Source organism: Cucumis melo, chromosome 7, assembly GCF_025177605.1.
Source record: "Cucumis melo cultivar AY chromosome 7, USDA_Cmelo_AY_1.0, whole genome shotgun sequence".
Classification (NCBI taxonomy): Eukaryota; Viridiplantae; Streptophyta; class Magnoliopsida; order Cucurbitales; family Cucurbitaceae; genus Cucumis; species Cucumis melo.
In genome coordinates this window covers 24,570,164-24,595,281 of record NC_066863.1, presented here as the reverse complement: position 1 = coordinate 24,595,281, position 25,118 = coordinate 24,570,164, and the positions used below count along the sequence as shown (strand labels likewise).

At 33.1% G+C, this 25,118-nt stretch overlaps 2 protein-coding genes and 1 long non-coding RNA gene across 8 annotated transcripts; all 3 read left to right on the top strand.

Moving 5' to 3' along the window:
- The first annotated feature begins 328 nt into the window (after positions 1-328).
- Positions 329-4,960, top strand: LOC103493111 (protein ENHANCED DISEASE RESISTANCE 4-like). 4 transcript variants are annotated; one of them, XM_051087124.1, is made up of 6 exons: positions 331-525; positions 786-885; positions 1,129-3,385; positions 3,860-3,920; positions 4,020-4,243; positions 4,460-4,960. In XM_051087124.1, the coding sequence occupies exons 3-6, from the start codon at positions 1,254-1,256 to the stop codon at positions 4,512-4,514; spliced, it is 2,472 nt and encodes an 823-aa protein (XP_050943081.1). In that variant the 5' UTR covers positions 331-525; positions 786-885; positions 1,129-1,253; the 3' UTR covers positions 4,515-4,960. The 4 variants fall into 4 exon arrangements, with proteins under 4 accessions (XP_050943079.1, XP_050943081.1, XP_008451964.3 ...); XM_008453742.3 differs by having other exon boundaries at positions 331-576; XM_051087123.1 differs by having other exon boundaries at positions 331-580.
- A 942-nt stretch (positions 4,961-5,902) lies between these two features.
- LOC103493110 (high mobility group B protein 6) lies at positions 5,903-8,384 on the top strand. Its single transcript, XM_008453739.3, has 8 exons — positions 5,903-6,416; positions 6,572-6,694; positions 6,804-7,075; positions 7,164-7,269; positions 7,372-7,437; positions 7,533-7,801; positions 7,889-7,973; positions 8,083-8,384. Exons 1-8 carry the CDS (start codon positions 5,973-5,975, stop codon positions 8,215-8,217), a joined length of 1,500 nt encoding a protein of 499 aa, XP_008451961.1. The 5' UTR covers positions 5,903-5,972; the 3' UTR covers positions 8,218-8,384.
- Positions 8,385-14,196: 5,812 nt separating this feature from the next.
- Positions 14,197-16,765, top strand: LOC103493109 (uncharacterized). 3 transcript variants are annotated; one of them, XR_007822195.1, is made up of 6 exons: positions 14,197-14,357; positions 14,511-14,538; positions 14,707-14,837; positions 14,933-15,289; positions 15,381-16,077; positions 16,169-16,765. It is a non-coding gene; the product is annotated as an uncharacterized LOC103493109 (long non-coding RNA). The 3 variants fall into 3 exon arrangements; XR_007822194.1 differs by having other exon boundaries at positions 14,933-15,511; positions 15,607-16,077; XR_007822193.1 differs by having other exon boundaries at positions 14,933-16,077.
- Positions 16,766-25,118: the final 8,353 nt, after the last annotated feature.

Below are 25,118 nucleotides of genomic sequence, written 5' to 3'. Positions count from 1 at the left end.
TGATTATTATTATTATTATTATTATTATATATTAAGCAATAGATTTGAGGGGAAAGAGAGGTGTGGTTGTGTATCATTTTCAACAATGCAGGAAGAAAAGGGCAGGGTGGAATTAATATTATATTATAGTGTACCCTGCCGCACCTGATTGATTGCTATCCACGTCTTCAAGGAGGGCATAATTGGTAATTCAATTTGGATATTGCTGTTTAGTCAACGTTATTTACTTTTATACTTTTCGATTTGTATCTATTGCTCTCCGTCTGACTTGGCCCATCCTCCTTTATTACAAGACGCGGGAAATTTTCATACGAAACGACGCCGTTTTCATGTTTCTCTTACTCTTCAATGTCTTCCCTTTCACAGTCCAAGTTGCGAGGCTTTGAGATAACCGTGTCGGCATCTTGATGCCAATTTGTCAATCCTCCTTCCCCTTCTTTGTAATCTTCTCGTTATTACCAATTCCAAGTGACCTGTTAAAATTCAATTGCTCGCTCTCTCTCTCTCTCTCTCTCTCTGGGGACTGTATGGATTCTATATCTCTGCGTTGAAACTTTTTATGGGTTTGTGATTTTGGTGGGTGGGTTTCTTTATTATTTTACTGGGAAAAGCGTTGATTCCTTTTCGTGGGGGTTTATGTTTCTTTGATGGGTTTGAAGAGTTTTTCTCGTTGATTTTGGGTTTTGGGTTTTGGGATTGTTTGATTGATTCTTTTCTTTGATGGGTTTGAAGAGTTTCTTTGTTTGATCTTCATTTTGGGTTCTGAATTTATGGCTACTGCGCAGAAAGTTCGAGTAGTTCGTTGTCCTAGATGCCAGAATCTCTTGCCTGAACCTTCTGGACTTCCCGTTTATCAGTGTGGTGGATGTGGTATTGTTCTTAAAGGTATGATTCTACTCTTGTTTATTTGGCTGCTGAGAAATTAATTAATTCTATAAATAGAAGTAAAAGTCAAGAGTTGGAAATTTTTAGCCGTTTATGCTATTTGCCCAATCTATGTCATGTTGTCATTTAGTTAGCAATGATAGAAACCACACTAAGCACTAAATTTATAATTTGACCTTTGTTTTGCCCTTTTGACCTTCTTTTGAGTGAATTTAAAATTTTATCACAATTTTGATGGTGCAGCAAAGAGTGAAGTTCTCTTTAATGAGAAAAGGGATTTTGGGAGCAGTGAGAAATATGAGAATTTATCAGAACAAGGAGGTAGCAGCTTAGGTGGTGTTTCCGACTCTGAGTGGGATAGTCCAAGCATGGAGCCAACTGTAAATGAGAGAGTCATGAGGTCCAGAAGGACTGTCTTCAGCAACAGTCCGATTAGAACAAGTGATAGAGAGGATATAGATGACTATGAGAGAAAAATTGGGAAGGAAACTAAGGGAGTTTGGACTATGCAGAGGCTTGGAGATAAAGAAGTTGGTTCGGTTGAAGAACCGCACAGTCAATTTTCAGAACAACGTATCGAAAATTGGGTTCGGCGGTATAATATTGAACAAGACATGAACATTTATGATTATGATTCTCCAAGTACAGCACCTTATCGTAATCCTATTGGAGTAGCAAGAACCCGAGCTACTTTTGAGCATCATAGAGTTGAAAGAGATGCATTCACAGGGTATTCTGGAAACTCTATGGCTGGTGCTCATGGAAAAGGAGCTCCAAATTTCCGCTATTCTAGTGACAGACCTTCAAGTTCTAACTTGGATTTGTTCTATGGCCATCCCGAGCCTAATCGTAACTATGAAGGTCCTATAGAAGGCTTAGACCCAAATCGAGCTGAACTCCTAAGAAAGTTGGATGAGTTGAAAGCCCAAATTATCAAGTCCTGTGATGTGGTAGATAGACCAAGAGTTGTTGCTGATAGAGCTCCAGTTGATCCATATTACGGTCGAGCTGGTTACAATGTCTCAATGCGATCTTCGACAAAGAGCCCACAGCATATCAACAGCCCTCAGTACTTTGGTCGGGGAAGTGGAACCTTTCCAGCAACAGGTCCTCATCAAAGAAATGGTGAGGATTTCTTACATCCTCCGAGGCACGTTGTGAAAGATATGCCATTGTACGAGGATCAGTTTCAGGAGCAAATGGTAAGGAAGACTAACCATCAGGCAGGCCATCAGTATCCTCCACGACAACACTATCCAGAAAGCATAATGGATTTCAAACAAGATCCTCTTTCTCCATCGCATGATGAAGATGTTTTTTTTCACCATCCTGCCTGCTCCTGTTCACAATGCGGCAAAAGGAACAGGCAAGGGCCTCTTCTTCAAGCACCAAATTCTCCTGCAATCAATGTAAGTAATCCGAAAGAGCCAACCAAATCTAGCACGTATCATAATGAAAATCCTGTTACAGTTGGCCTCGTGGCTTCCAATCTGCCACGTGCTGGCCGTTTTCCATCTCAAGATACACTTCCACACTCTAGACAACCTAGCGAGCTTGATTCAGAGATTGATGGTTTTGGTCTTGTTCAACCAAGAACTGCTGCAGTTTTGCAGAGAAATGGAAAATCTCGCGATGCAATCGCTGGCGGTGCTCCATTCATTGTATGTTCTAGTTGCTTGGAGTTGCTGAAACTGCCAAGAAAACTTTACAAGTTGGAGGTGGATTGGCAGAAACTACAGTGTGGTGCTTGTTCGGTTGTCATTATCGTAAAAGTAAAAAACAGAAAGCTTGTTATTAGCGTTCCAGCAGAAACCAAGCCTTCTGAAGTTTCTCCTAATGATGGTTCCCCCCAAAGCGTTGTCGATGCTACCTGCTCCGTAGAAAGTTCTGATAATTCTAGTCACAAAGTGATCGATACCGACCACAACAAACCCTCTGACGACCAGGATTCAGATTGCGCTAAAACACAGGAGGTAACTTCATCTCCCATTTCTTCCAAGGAAAAAGAGTCCCCAACTATTAATTGTGATCCGAAAAATCTCTCGGACTCTGCTGACCTGCCTCCGAAAGATACACCATCTGTAATAAGTACTGTGGAGAATTCTGACAACCCTTCTCATGATAAACCTAGCGAACACAGAGAAGGAAGTGAAAATAAGCAGAAAGTTTTGGTAGATGATGTCACCGAACCAAGTGAGTTAGACGTCTCTTTTGATGATTATTCAAACATTCATGTTTCTCTTGATACTGTGGAAATAAACAAAGAAGAAGAAGAAGAAGAAGAAGAAGGAGAAGACGATCAAAACAAGATCAAAAGCAATCAAGAATCTGAAACCTTCTTTGTGGGTCTCAGTAGAAACAACTTAAGAGATTTTTCAAGATCAAGTGAAATTACGGATAATGGAAGGCCTACTGTTTCGGTTAATGGCCAGCCTTTACCAGCTCATATAGTTAAAAAGGCTGAAAAGCATGCTGGACCCATTCTTCCCGGAGATTATTGGTAAGTTTCTTTCTCAAACTAATTCTTGGATGCATTCCTCATCTTCAAAAATTTGACCCCCAAAAAGACTAGTTGTTAAAATGATTTACGTTGAACAAATGTTCTCTTTTAAAATGCCAAAAGAGGATCTATACATAATGTATGAAATAGTGGACCTGGGCCTTGAAGAAAGCTCATGGTTAGTCAAGATTTATTTTGCCCTAATTTTTTATTCTTTTAATTAGGCTCGTGTTGTGTTTTGTACCTTTATAATTATCAGAAAATAATAAGAAACAAATATATTGTGGTTTTTCTCCCAGTACTATAGTTTCCATGTAGATCATACTACAGTGTCCACCTAGATCGTATTATGGTTTTTACGTAGATCTTGTGTTCTTTCTTCGTCTTTATTTTTCAATGCATATAAATGAAGTCTTATATGAATAAAATTCCTGACATCACATTGTGCTTTCCTTCTTTAATTGTGGTTACCAGGTATGATTACCAAGCTGGATTCTGGGGTGTAATGGGCCATCCATGTCTTGGTATTATTCCTGTGAGTTTCCAGTTGATTTCTAGTTTCTTTTCTATGGTTTAATAGCTCGAAGTCGTTGATTACGATAATCAACTAACTTCTTCTCTGCTCGTGATTCAGCCATTTATCGACGAGTTCACCTATCCAATGTCGAGGAACTGTGCTGCTGGAAACACTGGAATCTTTGTCAATGGGAGAGAACTTCATAAAAGGGATTTGGAGTTGCTTTCTAGCAGAGGGTTGCCTACTACTACAAATAAATTGTATAGAATCGACATTTCGGGAAGAGTTATAGATGAAGACTCTGGAAAAGAGTTATATAACCTGGGAAAACTCGCCCCAACGTAAGTTCTACTGCTCATTAAAATCTTCTATCAGTTTGCTTGAACTTTCATAAACTGAACTTAGAAGTTAGTTTGATAAGGTTGATCACAGTCCCTTTTCCTTTGAAAGAAAAAAAAAATAAAAGAAAAAAGAAATGAGATCTAAAACAATATACCGTATTTGTTTTGAGTAGCACCTAGAAAGACATTTGACCTTGAACATTCTTTGAACAACAGCATTGAGAAGGTAAAACATGGGTTTGGCATGAAAGTACCAAGAACACTCAAGTGATACACTCACACAAGGACTTTAAGTTTTGGAAATCTTCCTTCAGATATCGATGCAGCTTCCATTTCTGGTAAAATAAGGCCGATGCAACGAGACCCTTGTATATTAAATCAGTGGGGTTGATGTCTTATACCTATACCTTTTTCTTTATGGAACTCAAGTTCATTTGCTTTAGATTCTTTCTGAATTGTGAGATTGAACATGTATAAACTTGAAGCTTGTAAGAGGGTCGTATTTATCTGTATTCTTTTTTTTTTTTTTTGGGGGGGGGGGGGGGTGATTATTGACTCAAATGTTAGCGAGCATTTCTCATCCATGTACAAGGAACAAGATTAATATAGTTGTTAGAATAGCTGGGAATATATGTTATGTTCGATAAATTTTTTAGTATTACAAGTGTGTCATACTTTATTTGTATTATTTACGCTATAAGTTTATCTTAACAAGTATCAGAGGACTCTAACCTATTGAGGACCACTTTATAAAAATGCGTCGATGTGACACAATAAATATGAAGAAGCTTGTCTTGCAGGGAATTTTTCTGTTTATGAGTTGTTAGATGTTTGATATGTTTTTATTCTTTTTGGTTGTTGGTGTTTAGCATCGTGTTCAACTACCTTGCTAGTAATGGCCTAAGACATTAGAAAGGACCAATAAACATCTAGTAATGGTTTAAGACATTAGAAATCACCAAATGCAGTTCACTCTTTAATTGTTTAATTTCTTTTCTTTTTTTGAAGATTTTCAACTTATTCCTGATATTTGAGAAAACAAAATACACCCTTTGACCGTTGGTTCTAAATAAGACTATCATTAAAATTAAGACCTTAAATAGTGTAGCAATGATAGTGTATGAGATCATCAAAATTAAGACCTTATACAGTGTAGTAATGATATGAAACCAAATTTGTAGTTTTGAAAATAATTATAAAAGGTTAGGAACAATATTGCAATTTTTTTAAAAATATATGTATTTTAACAAATTATAATCCATTTGTGTAGTTATTTTTAGAGAGAAAAAAACAAAGAAAAGAGATTAATTGTGTTATTGTTAACACATATTTACATTTCTCACGATAATTGGTTGTGAATTGAAAGGAAAAAAAGAAGTAAAAAAAATAATAATATTTTTAATCTAACTTCTTAAACACAATTAATTTATTACCATACACGTTTAATAATATACATTTCTTCGATAAATCTCAAATATTTTTCTTAATGAAAAAAAAAAAAGAAAAAATTCAAATACACCAACGGTCAAATGCATTTGAGACGCCGGATTTAAAAAAAAAAGTCCTCAATCTCCTTAACTCATTTGAATTTCGAAAACAAACAAATCCGACCGTTCATCTTCTTTCCCTCCTTTATAAAACCCTCTCTCTTCCGTTCATTTTTTTTCACATTACAACTTCAGAGTTCAAACCTCTTTTCTTCTCTCCTTCATTTCTCATTTTCTCTCCCATGGCCGATTCCACCACTGTTGAACTTCCTGTTTCCGGTGCACCGGCCGTACCGACAAAGAAACCAAGAAACAGCCGGAAGGCTTTGAAGGACAAAAACTCTTCACCGGAGGTACCACAATCTCAATCCATGGTTACGAAAGTTACAACACCATCGGAAGGAGAGATCCTCTCTCAGAATCAATCTTCGGCTAAGAAACCGAAATCCAAAGCCGCGGCAAAGAAGCAGCCGGCAAAACAATCCTTTGATAAAGATTTGCAGGAAATGCAGGATATGCTGCAGCAGTTGAAGCTGGATAAGGAGAAGACTGAGGAGCTGTTGAAAGAAAAAGATGAGATGCTTAAACAGAAGGATGAAGAGCTTAAAACGAGAGATAAAGAACAGGAAAAACTCCAGATCGAATTGAAGAAATTGCAGAAGTTGAAGGAGTTCAAACCTACTATGGTTCGGTTCTTAATCTCGTGTATTTTCTTTATGGTTCTCACTACTTACTGAGTAGAAAGGAACAAGAAATTATTGCAATTCTGTTTGATATAGATGGAAGATCTGTTTGGGGGTTTTCATTTCCGATTGATGAAATTCTTTTCATTCTTAATCAGAACTTCCCTATGATTCAAATTTTGAAAGACAAGGAACAAGATAAGAAAGAGAAGAAGAAATGCGCGGAAAAGAAGAGGCCGGCACAACCTTACATCTTATGGTGCAAAGATCAGTGGAACGAGGTAGATTAATAAACTGGTGATAATACTTGATTATGATGAAGATTGTTATTAAATTGTTAAGTAACGACTTCTGAAATTCACATTTGTGGCTTTGTGCCCTCTGATGCAGATCAAGAAGGAGAATCCAGAGGCTGATTTCAAGGAAACCTCAAACATTTTGGGGGCTAAATGGAAGACTATTCCAGCAGAGGAGAAGAAGCCATATGAGGAGAAGTACCAAGCTGAAAAAGAAACCTATTTGCGAATCACTTCTAGAGAGAAGCGTGAGAGTGAGGCCATGAAGTTGTTAGAAGAAGAGCAGAAGCAGAAGACGGCTATGGAGCTGCTTGAGCAGTACCTTCAATTCAAAGAGGAAGCAGAGAAGGAGAACAAGAAGAAGAAGTAAGAACCATATTTGCACTGTGTTAACTTTAGAAACACTTGGGGAATTTTCTAGTGCATTACTAATGTTCGAAAAAATGCCTTTTAGGAAAGAGAAAGATCCATTGAAGCCAAAACAACCCATGTCTGCATTCTTTCTCTTCTCAAATGAGAGGCGTGCATCTCTTGTTGCTGAAAACAAGAACATTGTTGAGGTTAGATTAACAGATTTTCGAATTGGGGTTTCTCTGTGTTTGTTAATGGTGGAATTAATTTGCTTTTGTAGTCTAATTTTGTCCACTGTTTTACCCATTCAGCTAGCGAAGATAGCAGGAGAGGAGTGGAAGAACATGACGGAGGAGCAGAAAGGTCCTTACGAAGAGGTGAGGATTCATTCAAGAAATAACTCCAAAAATGTATCATTCATCAAAATTTCATGCAAGATCAATATTCAATACTAACTCGCGAACATATGCAGATGGCAAAGAAGAACAAGGAAAAATACATGCAGGAAATGGAAATTTACAAGCAGAAAAAGGAGGAGGAAGCAGCAATCCTGAAGAAGGAAGAGGAAGAGCAAATGAAGGTCCAGAAACATGAGGCTTTACTATTGCTAAAGAAGAAAGAAAAAACTGAGACTATTATAAAGAAATCGAAGGAGGAGCGCCAGAAGAAGAAGAAGGAAGGGAAAAATCCTGTTGATCCCAACAAGCCTAAGAAGCCTGCATCCTCTTACATCTTGTTCAGGTTCAACAATAACAAAACACCCTTTAACAAGAAATGGAATTAGAGAATTTCATTTACTTAACTTGATTATTATTGTGTTGTTTACAGTAAAGAAGCAAGGAAAAGTGTAATGGAGGAGAAGCCTGGAGTAAGCAACTCTACAGTGAATGCACTGATATCAGTAAAATGGAAGGTTTAGTGGACTTTGATTCAAATCTTTTTTCTTAGAAAATTTTCATTTCTGGGTTATGTTTCTGATAAATGGTTGTTCCGTTCTTGTGATTTGGTTTTGGGGTTAATAGGAACTAAGTGAAGAGGAGAGAAAAATATGGAATGACAAAGCTGCAGAAGCCATGGAAGCTTACAAGAAGGAAGTAGAGGAATACAACAAAAGTGTTGCTGAAATGAAAGGTGATGATCATGAAGAGAAGAGTTAGTAGTTTAGTTTTAGTTCGCTGTTCAAGTGTTGTTTTGAACAGTCCTTAACAATGACTGGTTTTGATTAGTAGCTGCTAATCTTGGTTTGCTGAATGTATTAATGTATTGATTAAATTCTAATGAGAAACTTCTTATTCTATAAACCAGTGCATATATGTTTCGAATACTTGGGGGGATTAAATTTACTTCAAAATGTATCTCAATTAGCCCAATTTAATTCTTTTTTTATGAGTAATAGAATTTTTTTTTAAGCAAAGTGTTCGATCTTAGGATTGTTGTAGCATACCCTTTGAAGATAATTCGATCACAAGGCATGTCATACTCATCCCTTTGAAGATAATTCGATCACAAGGCATGTCATACTCATCCCTTTGAAGATAATTCGATCACAAGGCATGTCATACTCATCCCTTTGAAGATAATTCGATCACAAGGCATGTCATACTCATCCCTTTGAAGATAATTCGATCACAAGGCATGTCATACTCATCCATTCTACAAAGTGCTCCAATCCACTTTATTACACGGTTATAATGCATTGATTTAGTGCTGCAAGTGTAGAGGGTAAATGATGGTTAATTTTATTTTACTTTATCATTATTGTTGATATTATTGTTTTTTACTGTTTACCCATTAACTCTACAAAAAAAAAAAGTACCAAATCAGTATTCATTTCTCCTCTTTTTTATAAAACTTAGTATTTAACACGTGTGATGTCCGTGATACTTCAAACATTTATTTTTAAATTATATTTTTTTTTCCCTTTTGGATTCTCTTCGAAAATTTATATATGCAAAGATAATTGAAGTAAAAAAATTTGTTAAAATAAGAGAATATTTGTATTTGAAAGATAGACTTCAAGTATCTTTAATAAACATTAAAAAAAAATTACCTAAAAGGAAAAAGGGGAAAAGATGAAAATGTTAAGATTTTTGCATTCGAAAGATAAGACTTTCATGTAATTTAATAAGTTTTATAAAACACAATATTTTAAAAAAGATAGATGGTGATCAACACAAAATTTCTTAAATTATGATAAATATTTTCTTTAAAAGTAGGTTACTTTGATTTTAAAATATATTATAAAATAAAGTACTTCACATTATGAAACTAGCTATAATGTCTGATCAAATATTTTAATATATTTTTATCTTTGAGCTTTAGTTTATATTCGGTTTTTAGGCTTCAAAATGTTATATTTTTAGAATTTGAGTTTTGAGATCATTTTCTATTTGATTTCTCCTACTTCAAGAGATAACTTATATTTTAAAGGGTCAATTATTTGGGTGCAAAGTTGGTTATTATATAGTTTGTGGAGTTGAAAAGTTGGTTTGAGGGTTGCAAAGTATTTTTAATTTGAGTTCTAAAGTCTATTGGTCTGGTGGATTTTATTGCCTAAACCCAATTCAGATATACTAAATTGAATCTACCACAAGTATTAGTCAGCTTATAGTGGCGAATTATTCGAGTTGAACACAGGAAATAATTGGTTTCCCTCGAGATGTGAGCTATTTATTTGAATTGTTGCAATAAATGAAATTACAAGAAAATAAAAAATAAAATATAAAGGTTGTGAATCAATTAAAAAAAGTCTAGTTTGGGACGTGACATATCCTCCCTGTTCAACATAGTTGATTATAGAATTCTAATGACCATGCTTTATTGCTTAACACTCAACCAATTAGAAAAACTAATAGAATTGTCTTAGATAACAAATTAATTCAATTGAACAAGATGAAAAGCATGCATATATGTAAGTGAATTATCCTAATTGCATTGAGAATCTAGGGGACGTTAAACAGAATAATTAACTTTTAGTCGCCTAACTAATTATTTTGATCGATTTAACCTTAAATTAGTTAGATTAATACTCATCTAATTCGTTGGCAAGCCAACATAACTTATTGTTTATTATAATTAACATATATACGATCGATCACAAATCATAAATTAATCAAAGCGGTGATTACAAAATCCCCAAACGTCCGATAGCATAATCAAAATCTATTGGAAACAAAACTAAATCAACAATATACAACATAAAGTTAAATACGAAACTTTAAAAATACATCGAAATAAGAAAAGAATCCTAAACACATAAGCCAGAATACAATACCTTAGCCTATAATATTCATAATGAACACCAAGGAATTGTATTGAGACATGAACATACTAAAATAGTTGGAAAATATAAAGAGATGGGTGTTGAGAGTGGGCTGGAATGACTTTTCTTTGAACTAGGTGGCAAAGTATTGCTTTTCTAACATCGCGATGGAGTTGCGGTCCTACGGATAAAGTCATGATGATTCAGTCACTCAACGGAAATATTGTGCGAATCGTCTTTATAGTATCGCGATGTTGTGTGTATATTCTTTTATGAAAAGGAGGCATTATGCCTTACAACAGCACAATGATGCAAGGTGGAAGCAAAATTGCCTACTATTTATGATGCTTTGATCACCTTGATCGATGCAATTAGACATTGTTCTCGTCTATTTTAGTTTTACTTCGTTATTATAGCCTGATTCTACCCTTGATGTGTTCAAACCTATAAATTAACAAAATAGAAACATAAAGTTCTAGAAAAATCTCAAATTAAGCAAGGTTAGAGATATCATATTTTTGGTGCTATCATCTGTGTCTGGAGTATATAGATTTTAGTATGGGAAGCTTATGTTTTGAGAGTTTGATTATTTTATCATGGGTTCAAGATGTGTATGTTTAGGTATTGATTTGTTTTTCATGGACTATTGAAGTATTGATATGTTAATTATATCATATTTTATGCAAATAAAAATAAAAAGTTTGTTTACTATGGATTGATCTTATTTGAACGTAGAGCAAAAAAAAAAAAAAAAAAAAACCTTGAATTAGGCCATGTTTGGATTGTCTTGAAGAAAGATGGTTTTCTTTAGGTCATTTTCATTTAAACACTTTTTATGTATATGAAAAAAAGTCAAAATAGACACTCATATGTTTGGTTATATTTCCCTAAAATTGTTTTCATATAAAAGTTTTGTTTGGATTGTTGTACACTTAAAAGTGTTTCTATACAAAAGAAGATTAAAAACTATAAATTAATAATTTCCAAAGTTGTAATTAAAAACATTCGATTGGTCAAGTTTTGTTTTTTTGTTTTTTTTTTCAATATATAATCGATCAAACTAGTCGTTAAAGATAGTCTTTAAAGTTTGGTCATTAGGTTGCCTTAGATATAGTCAAAGTTGGCCGTTGGAGGTAGACATCAAGTCCAATCACCATAAGGGTTGACGAAGTTGGGCATGATAATAGTTGCACCAAAGAGGTGGTCTTCGTTTGTGAGTTAGCCGTTGGTGATGGTTATCAAATTAAAGTTGTTTGCCAGATGATGATGTTGTCAATGTGGTCAAAGGATAGAGCAATTGGAAATGTTTAAGGGATGAAACTTGGGTTTGTCTACTTTAACCACTAAGTTAAATCCTCTAAAAAACTTTTTATAACCATTTTCTTTAACATATTCCCGAAATGAAAAGTGGGCTACAATAAGTCCCCTCAACCAAATCCAATTTGGCAGCCCAAAAATCCTTTAAAAACTTTCTTTCAATCCTCCATCAATAATTAATTAAAAAATGTAACAAAATTGTAATTAAATTAGTTTCTTTAATCTTCCATCACTGTTAAAATTAATTAAAGGTTAGTTTACCTCATCGTTATTACATCATGAGCCTTAGTGAAAATTAGAGGATAAAAAGGTAAAATTAAAATAACGATCGATCAACCCTCGAATCAATATCGAACCGTTTGAAAATATCAATATGTGGAATAAAATCTTAACCTCTGTGAATCCATATATTGCCTTGGCTGCAAGTTTATACCTATTGCCTTAAAACACTTGAATTTGGAGGAAATGATTCTAAAATTTAATAATAGTAATAATAATTAAAAAAAATACTAAACAAAGGCCAAAAGAATGTCACACATTAAACTTATGATATCACATTAGAAAATATCCATCAAAAGTTTGATTTATTTGGCAATCCCAACTTTGTGTATAGTTGACTATTTCTTAATTCTTAAAGTTGGATGATATTTGGATTTTAAATTTTCATTTATGTGTGATATTTACTACTTTCAAACTTTTTGAATATTCATGTTTATTATTATTATTATTATTATTATTATTATTATTTTTTGTGATATGTACCCCTATATAATATTTTAAAATTTAGAACGTGTATATTCATATTATTTGAAATTGAAAATTTAACTTTCGCTATCAAAATAAGCTATTTTAGTGATTGTATTTTAGAATTATTAATGACTTTAAATGTTTATATTTATAGAAATTCAAGCACATCATATATATTTACAATTCAAGGTTAATTTTGAGCTATTCGAAACTTGACTGAGCATCTAAGGCTTTATGTAGGTTAAAATGATGAAATTTACTTTTAAAAACAGTATCGCGTGACACCACATGATCATCTAAAAACATGATGTAACAAAGCCGCTCTACAATGCCACCCCCAAATGCCATGACCTTGCATGATTTCTGAGCCACATGCTACACCATGTGCTGCTCCCCTAGCATCACTCTCAACGAATTTCATATATATGTTCCTTTTTATTCAGGGGTTTTACGAGAGAGTATACTTACATTTTTCTTTTAGGTTCTAATTAAGCTTGGTTTTGACTTTTTCTTTTTTAAGAAGAGGGAAAGAGAAAGAGAGAGAAAGAGAAAGAGAGGGGAAAACGCAGAGAAGAGAAAACAGGCAAGATTTTTTATAAAGATATTGTCAAGATTTTTAATAAAGATATATGTTTCTATAAATTCAATGGGCCCTATTATTTGTATATAATATTTGGTGGATCGATTAATGTATTCCTGTTTAACCAGAGAATAAGTATCCAACATTGTCAAATCAATGTTTCTTAGCTCTCTTAAGAAACTAGCTAAGAAACTCTCTCATAGCAAACTAAAGGGGCATTGGCCATCTTGTGGATGACAAACAAAGAAACGTTTCATCTTTTAATTATTGATTTGGAATTGTTTCCTACATAGGGAGTCATTATACATATTTCCACTTATTACTAGAGTTGAAGGTCTTCTTTGCCTCTCTCTTCATCCCATCTCTCTCTCCAAGTTGTTCTGACTTTTTACAAATGTTTCCACTCTTCAAGGTTTTGAAGCAAGTTCATCGAATCCGAGAGGCGTAAAGCCAATGTGCATTATGAATAGTTTCATCTCAAGAAAATTGGCAAGATATAATAAGAAAGTTACGAGTGTATCAGAATTAATAATTTTAATGAATAATAAATTCTTTCACATCCTTAGATTCTTACTTTTTTTTTTCAACAATAAAATGAATTTAAAGTTTTTCTATGTCTGCCTATGAAGAATTAGTGAGGGAATAATGATCGATCACATAGTTCTTGTGGTGATATGATGGTGACGACTGTTGCTTTTCCCTCATCACAATCTAAAATCTCGAACACAAACCATAAAACTCAATTAACCTCCTCATAATAAATTTGAAACCTTTAAACCGAGATTTGAAAAAAAAAAAACTTAACAACTAAATAAAAAGAAAATCTTAAACATGATCTATTGATTTTTTTATTAAAAGTAGTTTTGAAATAAATAAAATAAAATATCACAAATCAAATCTAAACTAACTATTGATTTTACTTCTTTAATTGCAATATGACATAACTAATATATAAAATAAAAATACATTTGCTATCTAATGTAATTTCTTATAGTATAATATTTTTAAAAAGAGAATTTTAAAAACTAAAAATATTTTATATAATGAATTTTCAATCAGAAAAAAAAAAAGAATGCTGAAATGTAAGTAAGCCGAAGCCCATTGACCTGTTGGAGGCCCATCATTTTCAAAATTCAATATTCACGCTCTTAACGGTCACATTTCTCTAGGATCCTCCTATTTAAAGCCCCTCCAGTTGTCTCTTCATCATCTTCATCGGATCGCTTCGCTTCGTTTCTTTGTGGCACCGTCAAAATTTTATTTGGATTGAAGAAATTTTGACAGCCATGGTAGTGCCAAAATTTCTTCCATGCAAACAAAAATTTTATCTTCCTTTCGCCATGGATTTCCATACCTTGTCAAGGAGAGAGTTCCAAGCCTCAAGAGATAAGGTTCCAACCAATATCACTTATGTCGCCATGCCGACACTCTTGCTGCTCGATTTTCAATCTGAGTCATTTCTTTCTTGTAGTTTCATCTTTTGATTCTAGATTGTTTTGTTCAAGATTTGTTTTCTGATTTTGGACTGTTTGCTCTTCGTATAGGCTGAAGAAATCGAGGAGATTTTGTACGGTGATAGTCTGGAGTACCTGAATCGTTTATTGATTCTGTAGTTTAAATCTTGTGATTTTGGTGATTTTGAAGCGTATAGTATAATTCTACTGTGTCATGAGGTAAATAATATTTTTCTAGGGTTTTTGAAAGTTAATTTAGATATTTCGTTATTTGCTCTTGGTATAGGTTGAAGGAATCGACCAGTTTTCGAGCGTTTATAGATCTGGAGTACCTGAATCGCCGATAAAAGCAGAGGCGGAAATTTCACGAATTGCATTGAGATCTTCGAAAAGAAGAAAGGCCCTAAAAGATGAAGCGTATAATATAATTCTACTGTGTTATGAGGTAAATAAGATTTTTCTAGGGTTTTTGAAAGTTTATTTAGATATTTCGTTATTTGCTCTTGGTATAGGTTGAAGGAATCGACCAGTTTTCGAGCCTTGATAGATCTGGAGTACCTGAATCGCCGATAAAAGCAGAGGCGGAAATTTCACGAACTGCATTGAGATCTTCGAAAAGAAGAAAGGCCCTAAAAGATGAAGCGTATAATATAATTCTACTGTGTTATGAGGTAAATAAGATTTTTCTAGGGTTTTTGAAAGTTTATTTAGATATTTCGTTATTTGCTCTTGGTATAGGTTGAAGGAATCGACCAATTTTCGAGCCTTGGTAGATCTGGAGTACCTGAATCGTCCATGAAAGCAGAGGCGGAAATTCCACGAACTGCATTGAGATCTTCGGAAAGAAGAAAGGCCCTAAAAGATGAAGCGTATTTATTCTACTGTGTTATGAGGTAAATAAGTTTTTTCTAGGGTTTTTAAAAGTTTATTTAGATATTTCGTTATTTGCTCTTGGTATAGGTTGAAGGAATCGACCAATTTTCGAGCCTTGGTAGATCTGGAGTACCTGAATCGCCGATGAAAGCAGAGGCGAAAATTCCACGAACTGCATTGAGATCTTCGAAAAGAAGAAAGGCCCTAAAAGATGAAGCGTATAATATAATTCTACTGTGTTATGAGGTAAATAGGATTTTTCTAGGGTTTTTCAAAGTTTATTTAGATATTTCGTTATTTGCTCTTGGTATAGGTTGAAGGAATCGACCAGTTTTTGAGCCTTGATAGATCTGGAGTACCTGAATCGCCGTTGAAAGCAGAGGCGGAAATTCCACCTACTGCATTGAGATCTTCAGAAAGAAGAAAGGCGGAAAGAAGAAAGGCCCTAAAAGATGAAGCGTATTAATTGTGTTATGAGGTAAATAAGTTTTTTCTAGGTTTTTGAAAGTTAATTTAGATATTTCGTTGTTTGCTCTTGGTATAGGTTGAAGGAATCGACCAGTTTTCGAGCCTTGATAGATATGGAGTACCTGAATCGCTGATGAAAGCAGAGGTTATTTCCTCGGAAATTCCACGATCTACATTGAGATCTTCGAAAAGAAGAAAGGCCCTCGATGATGAGGTAATTACTACTCGATCACGCCGAGGTGCAGCATGAGTTTAGGGGAAATCAGAAAATGGAAAAAATTACTGTCCAACTGTGGTTCAATGATATGCCTAACAGGTTTGCATTTTGTAATTTTCTTATTCTTTTCTGATTTGCATATCGATATCCTTTAGTTGAAAATTTTGATGATTGCTAGCAATTGGTGCAGAACACATGAAGAAAAACAAGGAATTAGAAAATGGAGCCAATTATTGTTCATATGTCAAGTTCGATGATATGTTAGGTTTGCATTTTGTGATTGCGTTGTTCTTTTTTGATTTTGGAGAGTGTCCTTGGTAATTTTGACGATTATTATTTTTTAGTTTTTTTTGCTTGCATTTAAACACACATATGGTTGTTGAACTGGGGTTCTCGAATGATTGTCGGTTTTCTTTTCAGAATAAGTGGTCTTATATTTGTGTATCTTTCTGTGCAACTTTAATATGAGAGGTTATTAAGGTAGGAGATATAGGAGGAAGAAGGGAGAGAGAAAAGTAAGGGAGAGAGTTATACTTGTCAACTTTAAGTGGTCTTATAGAGTTATGCTTAAGAGTAAGGGAGATAGTTCATTTTTCTTGTTTCAGCCTTAATTTTTATGGTTTTTAGGGGTGTTTTGTTAGTTAGGCTTAAGAGCAAGAACCAGCGAAAGAGAAGTATTTGAGATTGTCCAACAAGTAATAAGCTTGTCCTCAATCATCCAACCATCTTTCTTGTAAAGAAAGAGGCTTCTCCTCTGGCAACCAAAGTCGTCCCTTGTTAACAGGTACTACCCCATTACTTTTTATGTCCTTTTAATTAAGATATTTATATAAATATATATCAAAATAAATAAGATCCTCTTTTTGATATTTTTTAAAAATTAAATCTATAAATACTCATTTCATCTCTAAAATTCTGGTTTGGTTACTTTTTAAAATTTCCCCAATGTTCCTATTAATTCTGGTTTGGTTACTTTTTAAAATTCCCCCAATGTTCCTATTACACTCCTATATTTGTATTATGATTATCAATAAAAATTGAAAATATTTCTTCAGGTAATAAATGAATTTCAACTACTAGAAAAAGTGTATTTTATAAAACATTTAAAATAAATCGTTGCTACTAAACAATTCTCTTTTTCTTTTTCTTTTTCTTTTTTTCTTTTAAGACCAAAAGTAATTATTAAACTGATTGTTTCTGTATTTTTTCCCTGAATTTTTATCCTTCAAGTTCTTTCTTTTTCTTTTTTAAAACAATAGCAGCAGTTTCTATTTCAATTAGAATAATAAATTGATAATATACATGTGAAAAATAGACGAATCACTTTATTGAAGTATTAATGCAAAATTTTGTTAGATATTTAAGCCTAAAAGTTATCATTAGGGTCTATTTTATTTCCTAATAATTGGTTTATTTATTCATTTTCTTCTACTTTATCCCTCTCTGTTAAATTACTAAATGAATTTTCTAAAAAAATATTACTAAATAAATCAACAATTAGTGCAGAAATCGTGAAGGAAAATACGAAATTAGAAACTGAGTCTAGGAAAACTAATGAATCAAAAAGCAAATTAGATGAAGATTTGGCTGTGTAAGTTGATGAGATGGAGTCTGGAGTGAAACTCTCAGAGGAGGAACTTGAAGCTTCCAAAGATACGTATGTTCTTTACATTGCTGCAACACCACTTGCTAATTTGGATATGAAGTGCTTCTCTCAAGATGAAAAGTAAATAAAGCTTCCAAAGATGATGATTCTGTGGAGATTCTGCTTAGGAAATAAAAGATTGTCGTTGTAAAAAACCTCACCAGCTCCCCTCTCAGGTTTTTCTGTTATTTTTTCTTTAATATTTTGGAATTTTGCTTGTGTGAATTTTCTATATATTATTGCTTTTTTCCTTTATCATTTATTTTGATTTCGAGGTCATTTAAGAAAAATTGGTTTTCCAAGAATCAATTTTTCTATATTACCTCAACTCTACCTTAATAGAAGACACGTGTGTCTTCTAGTTTCACTTCAGTTACGTCTACTATATTATTTTTTAGTTTTTTTGTTTGCATTTTAACGGACACATAGATGTTGAAATGGGATTCTTGAATGACTGTCGGTTTTTTTTTGCAGAAGAAGTGACCTTCTATTTCTGTATCTATTTCTGTAACTTTAATATGAGGTTATTAAGGAAGGAGATAGACGAGGAAGAAAGGAGAGTGAGTAGGTAGAAAAGACTTCCTTTTCTAAGGTTTTCCTATTCCTCTTCTTTAAAATTTTGGAATTTTGCTTCTGTGATATTTGTATATGTTATTGATCTTTCCTTTCTCATTATTAATTTTGATTTTAGAGATCGTCCTTGGTAATTTTAAGGTGATTTAAGAAAAATTGGTTGTCCGGGAATCAATTTTTCTAATATTACCTTAACTTTACCTCGATAGGTCCTATATGTGCAGTTTCTAGTTTGACTTTAGTTGTGTACTCTATATAGTATTTTTAGTTTTTCTGCTTGCACTTACACACACACATGGTTGTTGAAGTGAGTATCTCGAAAGATTGCCGGTTTTCTTTTTCAGAAGTAGTGACTTTATATTTCTGTATCTCTCTGTGCAAATTTAATATGTATTTGTTAAGGAAGGAGATAAACGTGGAAGAATGTAGAGAGAAAAGGTAGAAAAGACAGACTTCCTTTTCTCAGGTTTTTCTATTCCTCTTCTTTAAAATTTTGAAATTTTGTTTGTGTGCTATTTGTATATTTTATTGATCTTTCCTTTCTCATTATTAATTTTGATTTTAGAGATCGTCCTTGGTAATTTTGAGGTGATTTAAGAAAAATTGGTTGTCCGGGAACCAATTTTTCTAATATTACCTTAACTTTACCTCGATAGGTCCTATATCTGCATCTTCTAGTTTGACTTTAGTTGTGTACTCTATATAGTATTTTTAGTTTTTCTGCTTGCACTTACACACACACATGGTTGTTGAAATGAGTATCTCGAAAGATTGCCGGTTTTCTTTTTCAGGAGTAGTGACCTTATATTTCTGTATCTCTCTGTGCAAATTTAAGATGTATTTGTTAAGGAAGGAGATAAACGAGGAAGTATGTCGAAAGAAAAGGTAGAAAAGACAGACTTCCTTTTCTCAAGTTTTTCTATTCCTCTTCTTTAAAATTTTGGAATTTTGCTTGTGTGCTATTTGTATATGTTATTGATCTTTCCTTTATCATTATTAATATTGATTTTAGATATCGTCCTTGGTAATTTTGAGGTGATTTAAGAAAAATTGGTTGTCCGGGAATCAATTTTTCTAATATTACCTTGACTTTACCTTGGTAGGTCCTACATGTGCATCTTCTAGTTTGACTTTAGTTGTGCACTCTATATAGTATTTTTAGTATTTCTGCTTGCACTTACACACACACATGGTTGTTGAAGTGAATATCTCGAAAGATTGTCGGTTTTCTTTTTCAGAAGTAGTGACCTTATATTTTTGTATCTCTCTGTGCAAATTTAATATGTATTTGTTAAGGAAGGAGATAAACGAGGAAGAATGTAGAGAGAAAAGGTAGAAAGGACAGACTTCCTTTTCTCAGGTTTTTCTATTCCTCTTCTTTAAAATTTTGGAATTTTGCTTGTGTGCTATTTGTATATGTCATTGATCTTTCCTTTCTCATTATTAATTTTGATTTTAGAGATCGTCCTTGGTAATTTTGAGGTGATTTAAGAAAAATTGGTTGTCCGGGAATCAATTTTTCTAATATTACCTTAACTTTACCTCGATAGGTCCTATATATGCAGTTTCTAGTTTGACTTTAGTTGTGTACTCTATATAGTATTTTTAGTTTTTCTGCTTGCACTTACACACACACATTGTTGTTGAAATAAGTATCTCGAAAGATTGCCGGTTTTCCTTTTCAGAAGTAGTGACCTTATATTTCTGTATCTCTCTGTGCAAATTTAATATGTATTTATTTGTTAAGGAAGGAGATAAACGAGGAAGAATTTAGAGAGAAAAGGTAGAAAAGACAGACTTCCTTTTCTCAGGTTTTTCTATTCCTCTTCTTCAAAATTTTGGAATTTTGCTTGTGTGCTATTTGTATATGTTATTGATCTTTCCTTTCTCATTATTAATTTTTATTTTAGAGATCCTCCTTGGTAATTTTGAGGTGATTTAAGAAAAATTGGTTGTCCGGGAATCAATTTTTCTAATATTACCTTAACTTTACCTCGATAGGTCCTATATGTGCAGTTTCTAGTTTGACTTTAGTTGTGTACTCTATATAGTATTTTTAGTTTTTCTGCTTGCACTTACACACACACATGGTTGTTGAAGTGAGTATCTCGAAAGATTGCCGGTTTTCTTTTTCAGAAGTAGTGACTTTATATTTCTGTATCTCTCTGTGCAAATTTAATATGTATTTGTTAAGGAAGGAGATAAACGTGGAAGAATGTAGAGAGAAAAGGTAGAAAAGACAGACTTCCTTTTCTCAGGTTTTTCTATTCCTCTTCTTTAAAATTTTGAAATTTTGTTTGTGTGCTATTTGTATATTTTATTGATCTTTCCTTTCTCATTATTAATTTTGATTTTAGAGATCGTCCTTGGTAATTTTGAGGTGATTTAAGAAAAATTGGTTGTCCGGGAACCAATTTTTCTAATATTACCTTAACTTTACCTCGATAGGTCCTATATCTGCATCTTCTAGTTTGACTTTAGTTGTGTACTCTATATAGTATTTTTAGTTTTTCTGCTTGCACTTACACACACACATGGTTGTTGAAATGAGTATCTCGAAAGATTGCCGGTTTTCTTTTTCAGGAGTAGTGACCTTATATTTCTGTATCTCTCTGTGCAAATTTAAGATGTATTTGTTAAGGAAGGAGATAAACGAGGAAGTATGTCGAAAGAAAAGGTAGAAAAGACAGACTTCCTTTTCTCAAGTTTTTCTATTCCTCTTCTTTAAAATTTTGGAATTTTGCTTGTGTGCTATTTGTATATGTTATTGATCTTTCCTTTATCATTATTAATATTGATTTTAGATATCGTCCTTGGTAATTTTGAGGTGATTTAAGAAAAATTGGTTGTCCGGGAATCAATTTTTCTAATATTACCTTGACTTTACCTTGGTAGGTCCTACATGTGCATCTTCTAGTTTGACTTTAGTTATGCACTCTATATAGTATTTTTAGTATTTCTGCTTGCACTTACACACACACATGGTTGTTGAAGTGAATATCTCGAAAGATTGTCGGTTTTCTTTTTCAGAAGTAGTGACCTTATATTTTTGTATCTCTCTGTGCAAATTTAATATGTATTTGTTAAGGAAGGAGATAAACGAGGAAGAATGTAGAGAGAAAAGGTAGAAAGGACAGACTTCCTTTTCTCAGGTTTTTCTATTCCTCTTCTTTAAAATTTTGGAATTTTGCTTGTGTGCTATTTGTATATGTCATTGATCTTTCCTTTCTCATTATTAATTTTGATTTTAGAGATCGTCCTTGGTAATTTTGAGGTGATTTAAGAAAAATTGGTTGTCCGGGAATCAATTTTTCTAATATTACCTTAACTTTACCTCGATAGGTCCTATATATGCAGTTTCTAGTTTGACTTTAGTTGTGTACTCTATATAGTATTTTTAGTTTTTCTGCTTGCACTTACACACACACATTGTTGTTGAAATAAGTATCTCGAAAGATTGCCGGTTTTCCTTTTCAGAAGTAGTGACCTTATATTTCTGTATCTCTCTGTGCAAATTTAATATGTATTTATTTGTTAAGGAAGGAGATAAACGAGGAAGAATTTAGAGAGAAAAGGTAGAAAAGACAGACTTCCTTTTCTCAGGTTTTTCTATTCCTCTTCTTCAAAATTTTGGAATTTTGCTTGTGTGCTATTTGTATATGTTATTGATCTTTCCTTTCTCATTATTAATTTTTATTTTAGAGATCCTCCTTGGTAATTTTGAGGTGATTTAAGAAAAATTGGTTGTCCGGGAATCAATTTTTCTAATATTACCTTAACTTTACCTCGATAGGTCCTATATGTGCAGTTTCTAGTTTGACTTTAGTTGTGTACTCTATATAGTATTTTTAGTTTTTCTGCTTGCACTTACACACACACATGGTTGTTGAAGTGAGTATCTCGAAAGATTGCCGGTTTTCTTTTTCAGAAGTAGTGACTTTATATTTCTGTATCTCTCTGTGCAAATTTAATATGTATTTGTTAAGGAAGGAGATAAACGTGGAAGAATGTAGAGAGAAAAGGTAGAAAGGACAGACTTCCTTTTCTCAGGTTTTTCTATTCCTCTTCTTTAAAATTTTGGAATTTTGCTTGTGTGCTATTTGTATATGTCATTGATCTTTCCTTTTTCATTATTAATTTTGATTTTAGAGATCGTCCTTGGTAATTTTGAGGTGATTTAAGAAAAATTGGTTGTCCGGGAATCAATTTTTCTAATATTACCTTAACTTTACCTCGATAGGTCCTATATATGCAGTTTCTAGTTTGACTTTAGTTGTGTACTCTATATAGTATTTTTAGTTTTTCTGCTTGCACTTACACACACACATTGTTGTTGAAATAAGTATCTCGAAAGATTGCCGGTTTTCCTTTTCAGAAGTAGTGACCTTATATTTCTGTATCTCTCTGTGCAAATTTAATATGTATTTATTTGTTAAGGAAGGAGATAAACGAGGAAGAATTTAGAGAGAAAAGGTAGAAAAGACAGACTTCCTTTTCTCAGGTTTTTCTATTCCTCTTCTTCAAAATTTTGGAATTTTGCTTGTGTGCTATTTGTATATGTTATTGATCTTTCCTTTCTCATTATTAATTTTTATTTTAGAGATCCTCCTTGGTAATTTTGAGGTGATTTAAGAAAAATTGGTTGTCCGGGAATCAATTTTTCTAATATTACCTTAACTTTACCTCGATAGGTCCTATATGTGCAGTTTCTAGTTTGACTTTAGTTGTGTACTCTATATAGTATTTTTAGTTTTTCTGCTTGCACTTACACACACACATGGTTGTTGAAGTGAGTATCTCGAAAGATTGCCGGTTTTCTTTTTCAGAAGTAGTGACTTTATATTTCTGTATCTCTCTGTGCAAATTTAATATGTATTTGTTAAGGAAGGAGATAAACGTGGAAGAATGTAGAGAGAAAAGGTAGAAAAGACAGACTTCCTTTTCTCAGGTTTTTCTATTCCTCTTCTTTAAAATTTTGAAATTTTGTTTGTGTGCTATTTGTATATTTTATTGATCTTTCCTTTCTCATTATTAATTTTGATTTTAGAGATCGTCCTTGGTAATTTTGAGGTGATTTAAGAAAAATTGGTTGTCCGGGAACCAATTTTTCTAATATTACCTTAACTTTACCTCGATAGGTCCTATATCTGCATCTTCTAGTTTGACTTTAGTTGTGTACTCTATATAGTATTTTTAGTTTTTCTGCTTGCACTTACACACACACATGGTTGTTGAAATGAGTATCTCGAAAGATTGCCGGTTTTCTTTTTCAGGAGTAGTGACCTTATATTTCTGTATCTCTCTGTGCAAATTTAAGATGTATTTGTTAAGGAAGGAGATAAACGAGGAAGTATGTCGAAAGAAAAGGTAGAAAAGACAGACTTCCTTTTCTCAGATTTTTCTATTCCTCTTCTTTAAAATTTTGGAATTTTGCTTGTGTGCTATTTGTATATGTTATTGATCTTTCCTTTATCATTATTAATATTGATTTTAGATATCGTCCTTGGTAATTTTGAGGTGATTTAAGAAAAATTGGTTGTCCGGGAATCAATTTTTCTAATATTACCTTGACTTTACCTTGGTAGGTCCTACATGTGCATCTTCTAGTTTGACTTTAGTTGTGCACTCTATATAGTATTTTTAGTATTTCTGCTTGCACTTACACACACACATGGTTGTTGAAGTGAATATCTCGAAAGATTGTCGGTTTTCTTTTTCAGAAGTAGTGACCTTATATTTTTGTATCTCTCTGTGCAAATTTAATATGTATTTGTTAAGGAAGGAGATAAACGAGGAAGAATGTAGAGAGAAAAGGTAGAAAGGACAGACTTCCTTTTCTCAGGTTTTTCTATTCCTCTTCTTTAAAATTTTGGAATTTTGCTTGTGTGCTATTTGTATATGTCATTGATCTTTCCTTTCTCATTATTAATTTTGATTTTAGAGATCGTCCTTGGTAATTTTGAGGTGATTTAAGAAAAATTGGTTGTCCGGGAATCAATTTTTCTAATATTACCTTAACTTTACCTCGATAGGTCCTATATATGCAGTTTCTAGTTTGACTTTAGTTGTGTACTCTATATAGTATTTTTAGTTTTTCTGCTTGCACTTACACACACACATTGTTGTTGAAATAAGTATCTCGAAAGATTGCCGGTTTTCCTTTTCAGAAGTAGTGACCTTATATTTCTGTATCTCTCTGTGCAAATTTAATATGTATTTATTTGTTAAGGAAGGAGATAAACGAGGAAGAATTTAGAGAGAAAAGGTAGAAAAGACAGACTTCCTTTTCTCAGGTTTTTCTATTCCTCTTCTTCAAAATTTTGGAATTTTGCTTGTGTGCTATTTGTATATGTTATTGATCTTTCCTTTCTCATTATTAATTTTTATTTTAGAGATCCTCCTTGGTAATTTTGAGGTGATTTAAGAAAAATTGGTTGTCCGGGAATCAATTTTTCTAATATTACCTTAACTTTACCTCGATAGGTCCTATATGTGCAGTTTCTAGTTTGACTTTAGTTGTGTACTCTATATAGTATTTTTAGTTTTTCTGCTTGCACTTACACACACACATGGTTGTTGAAGTGAGTATCTCGAAAGATTGCCGGTTTTCTTTTTCAGAAGTAGTGACTTTATATTTCTGTATCTCTCTGTGCAAATTTAATATGTATTTGTTAAGGAAGGAGATAAACGTGGAAGAATGTAGAGAGAAAAGGTAGAAAGGACAGACTTCCTTTTCTCAGGTTTTTCTATTCCTCTTCTTTAAAATTTTGGAATTTTGCTTGTGTGCTATTTGTATATGTCATTGATCTTTCCTTTCTCATTATTAATTTTGATTTTAGAGATCGTCCTTGGTAATTTTGAGGTGATTTAAGAAAAATTGGTTGTCCGGGAATCAATTTTTCTAATATTACCTTAACTTTAC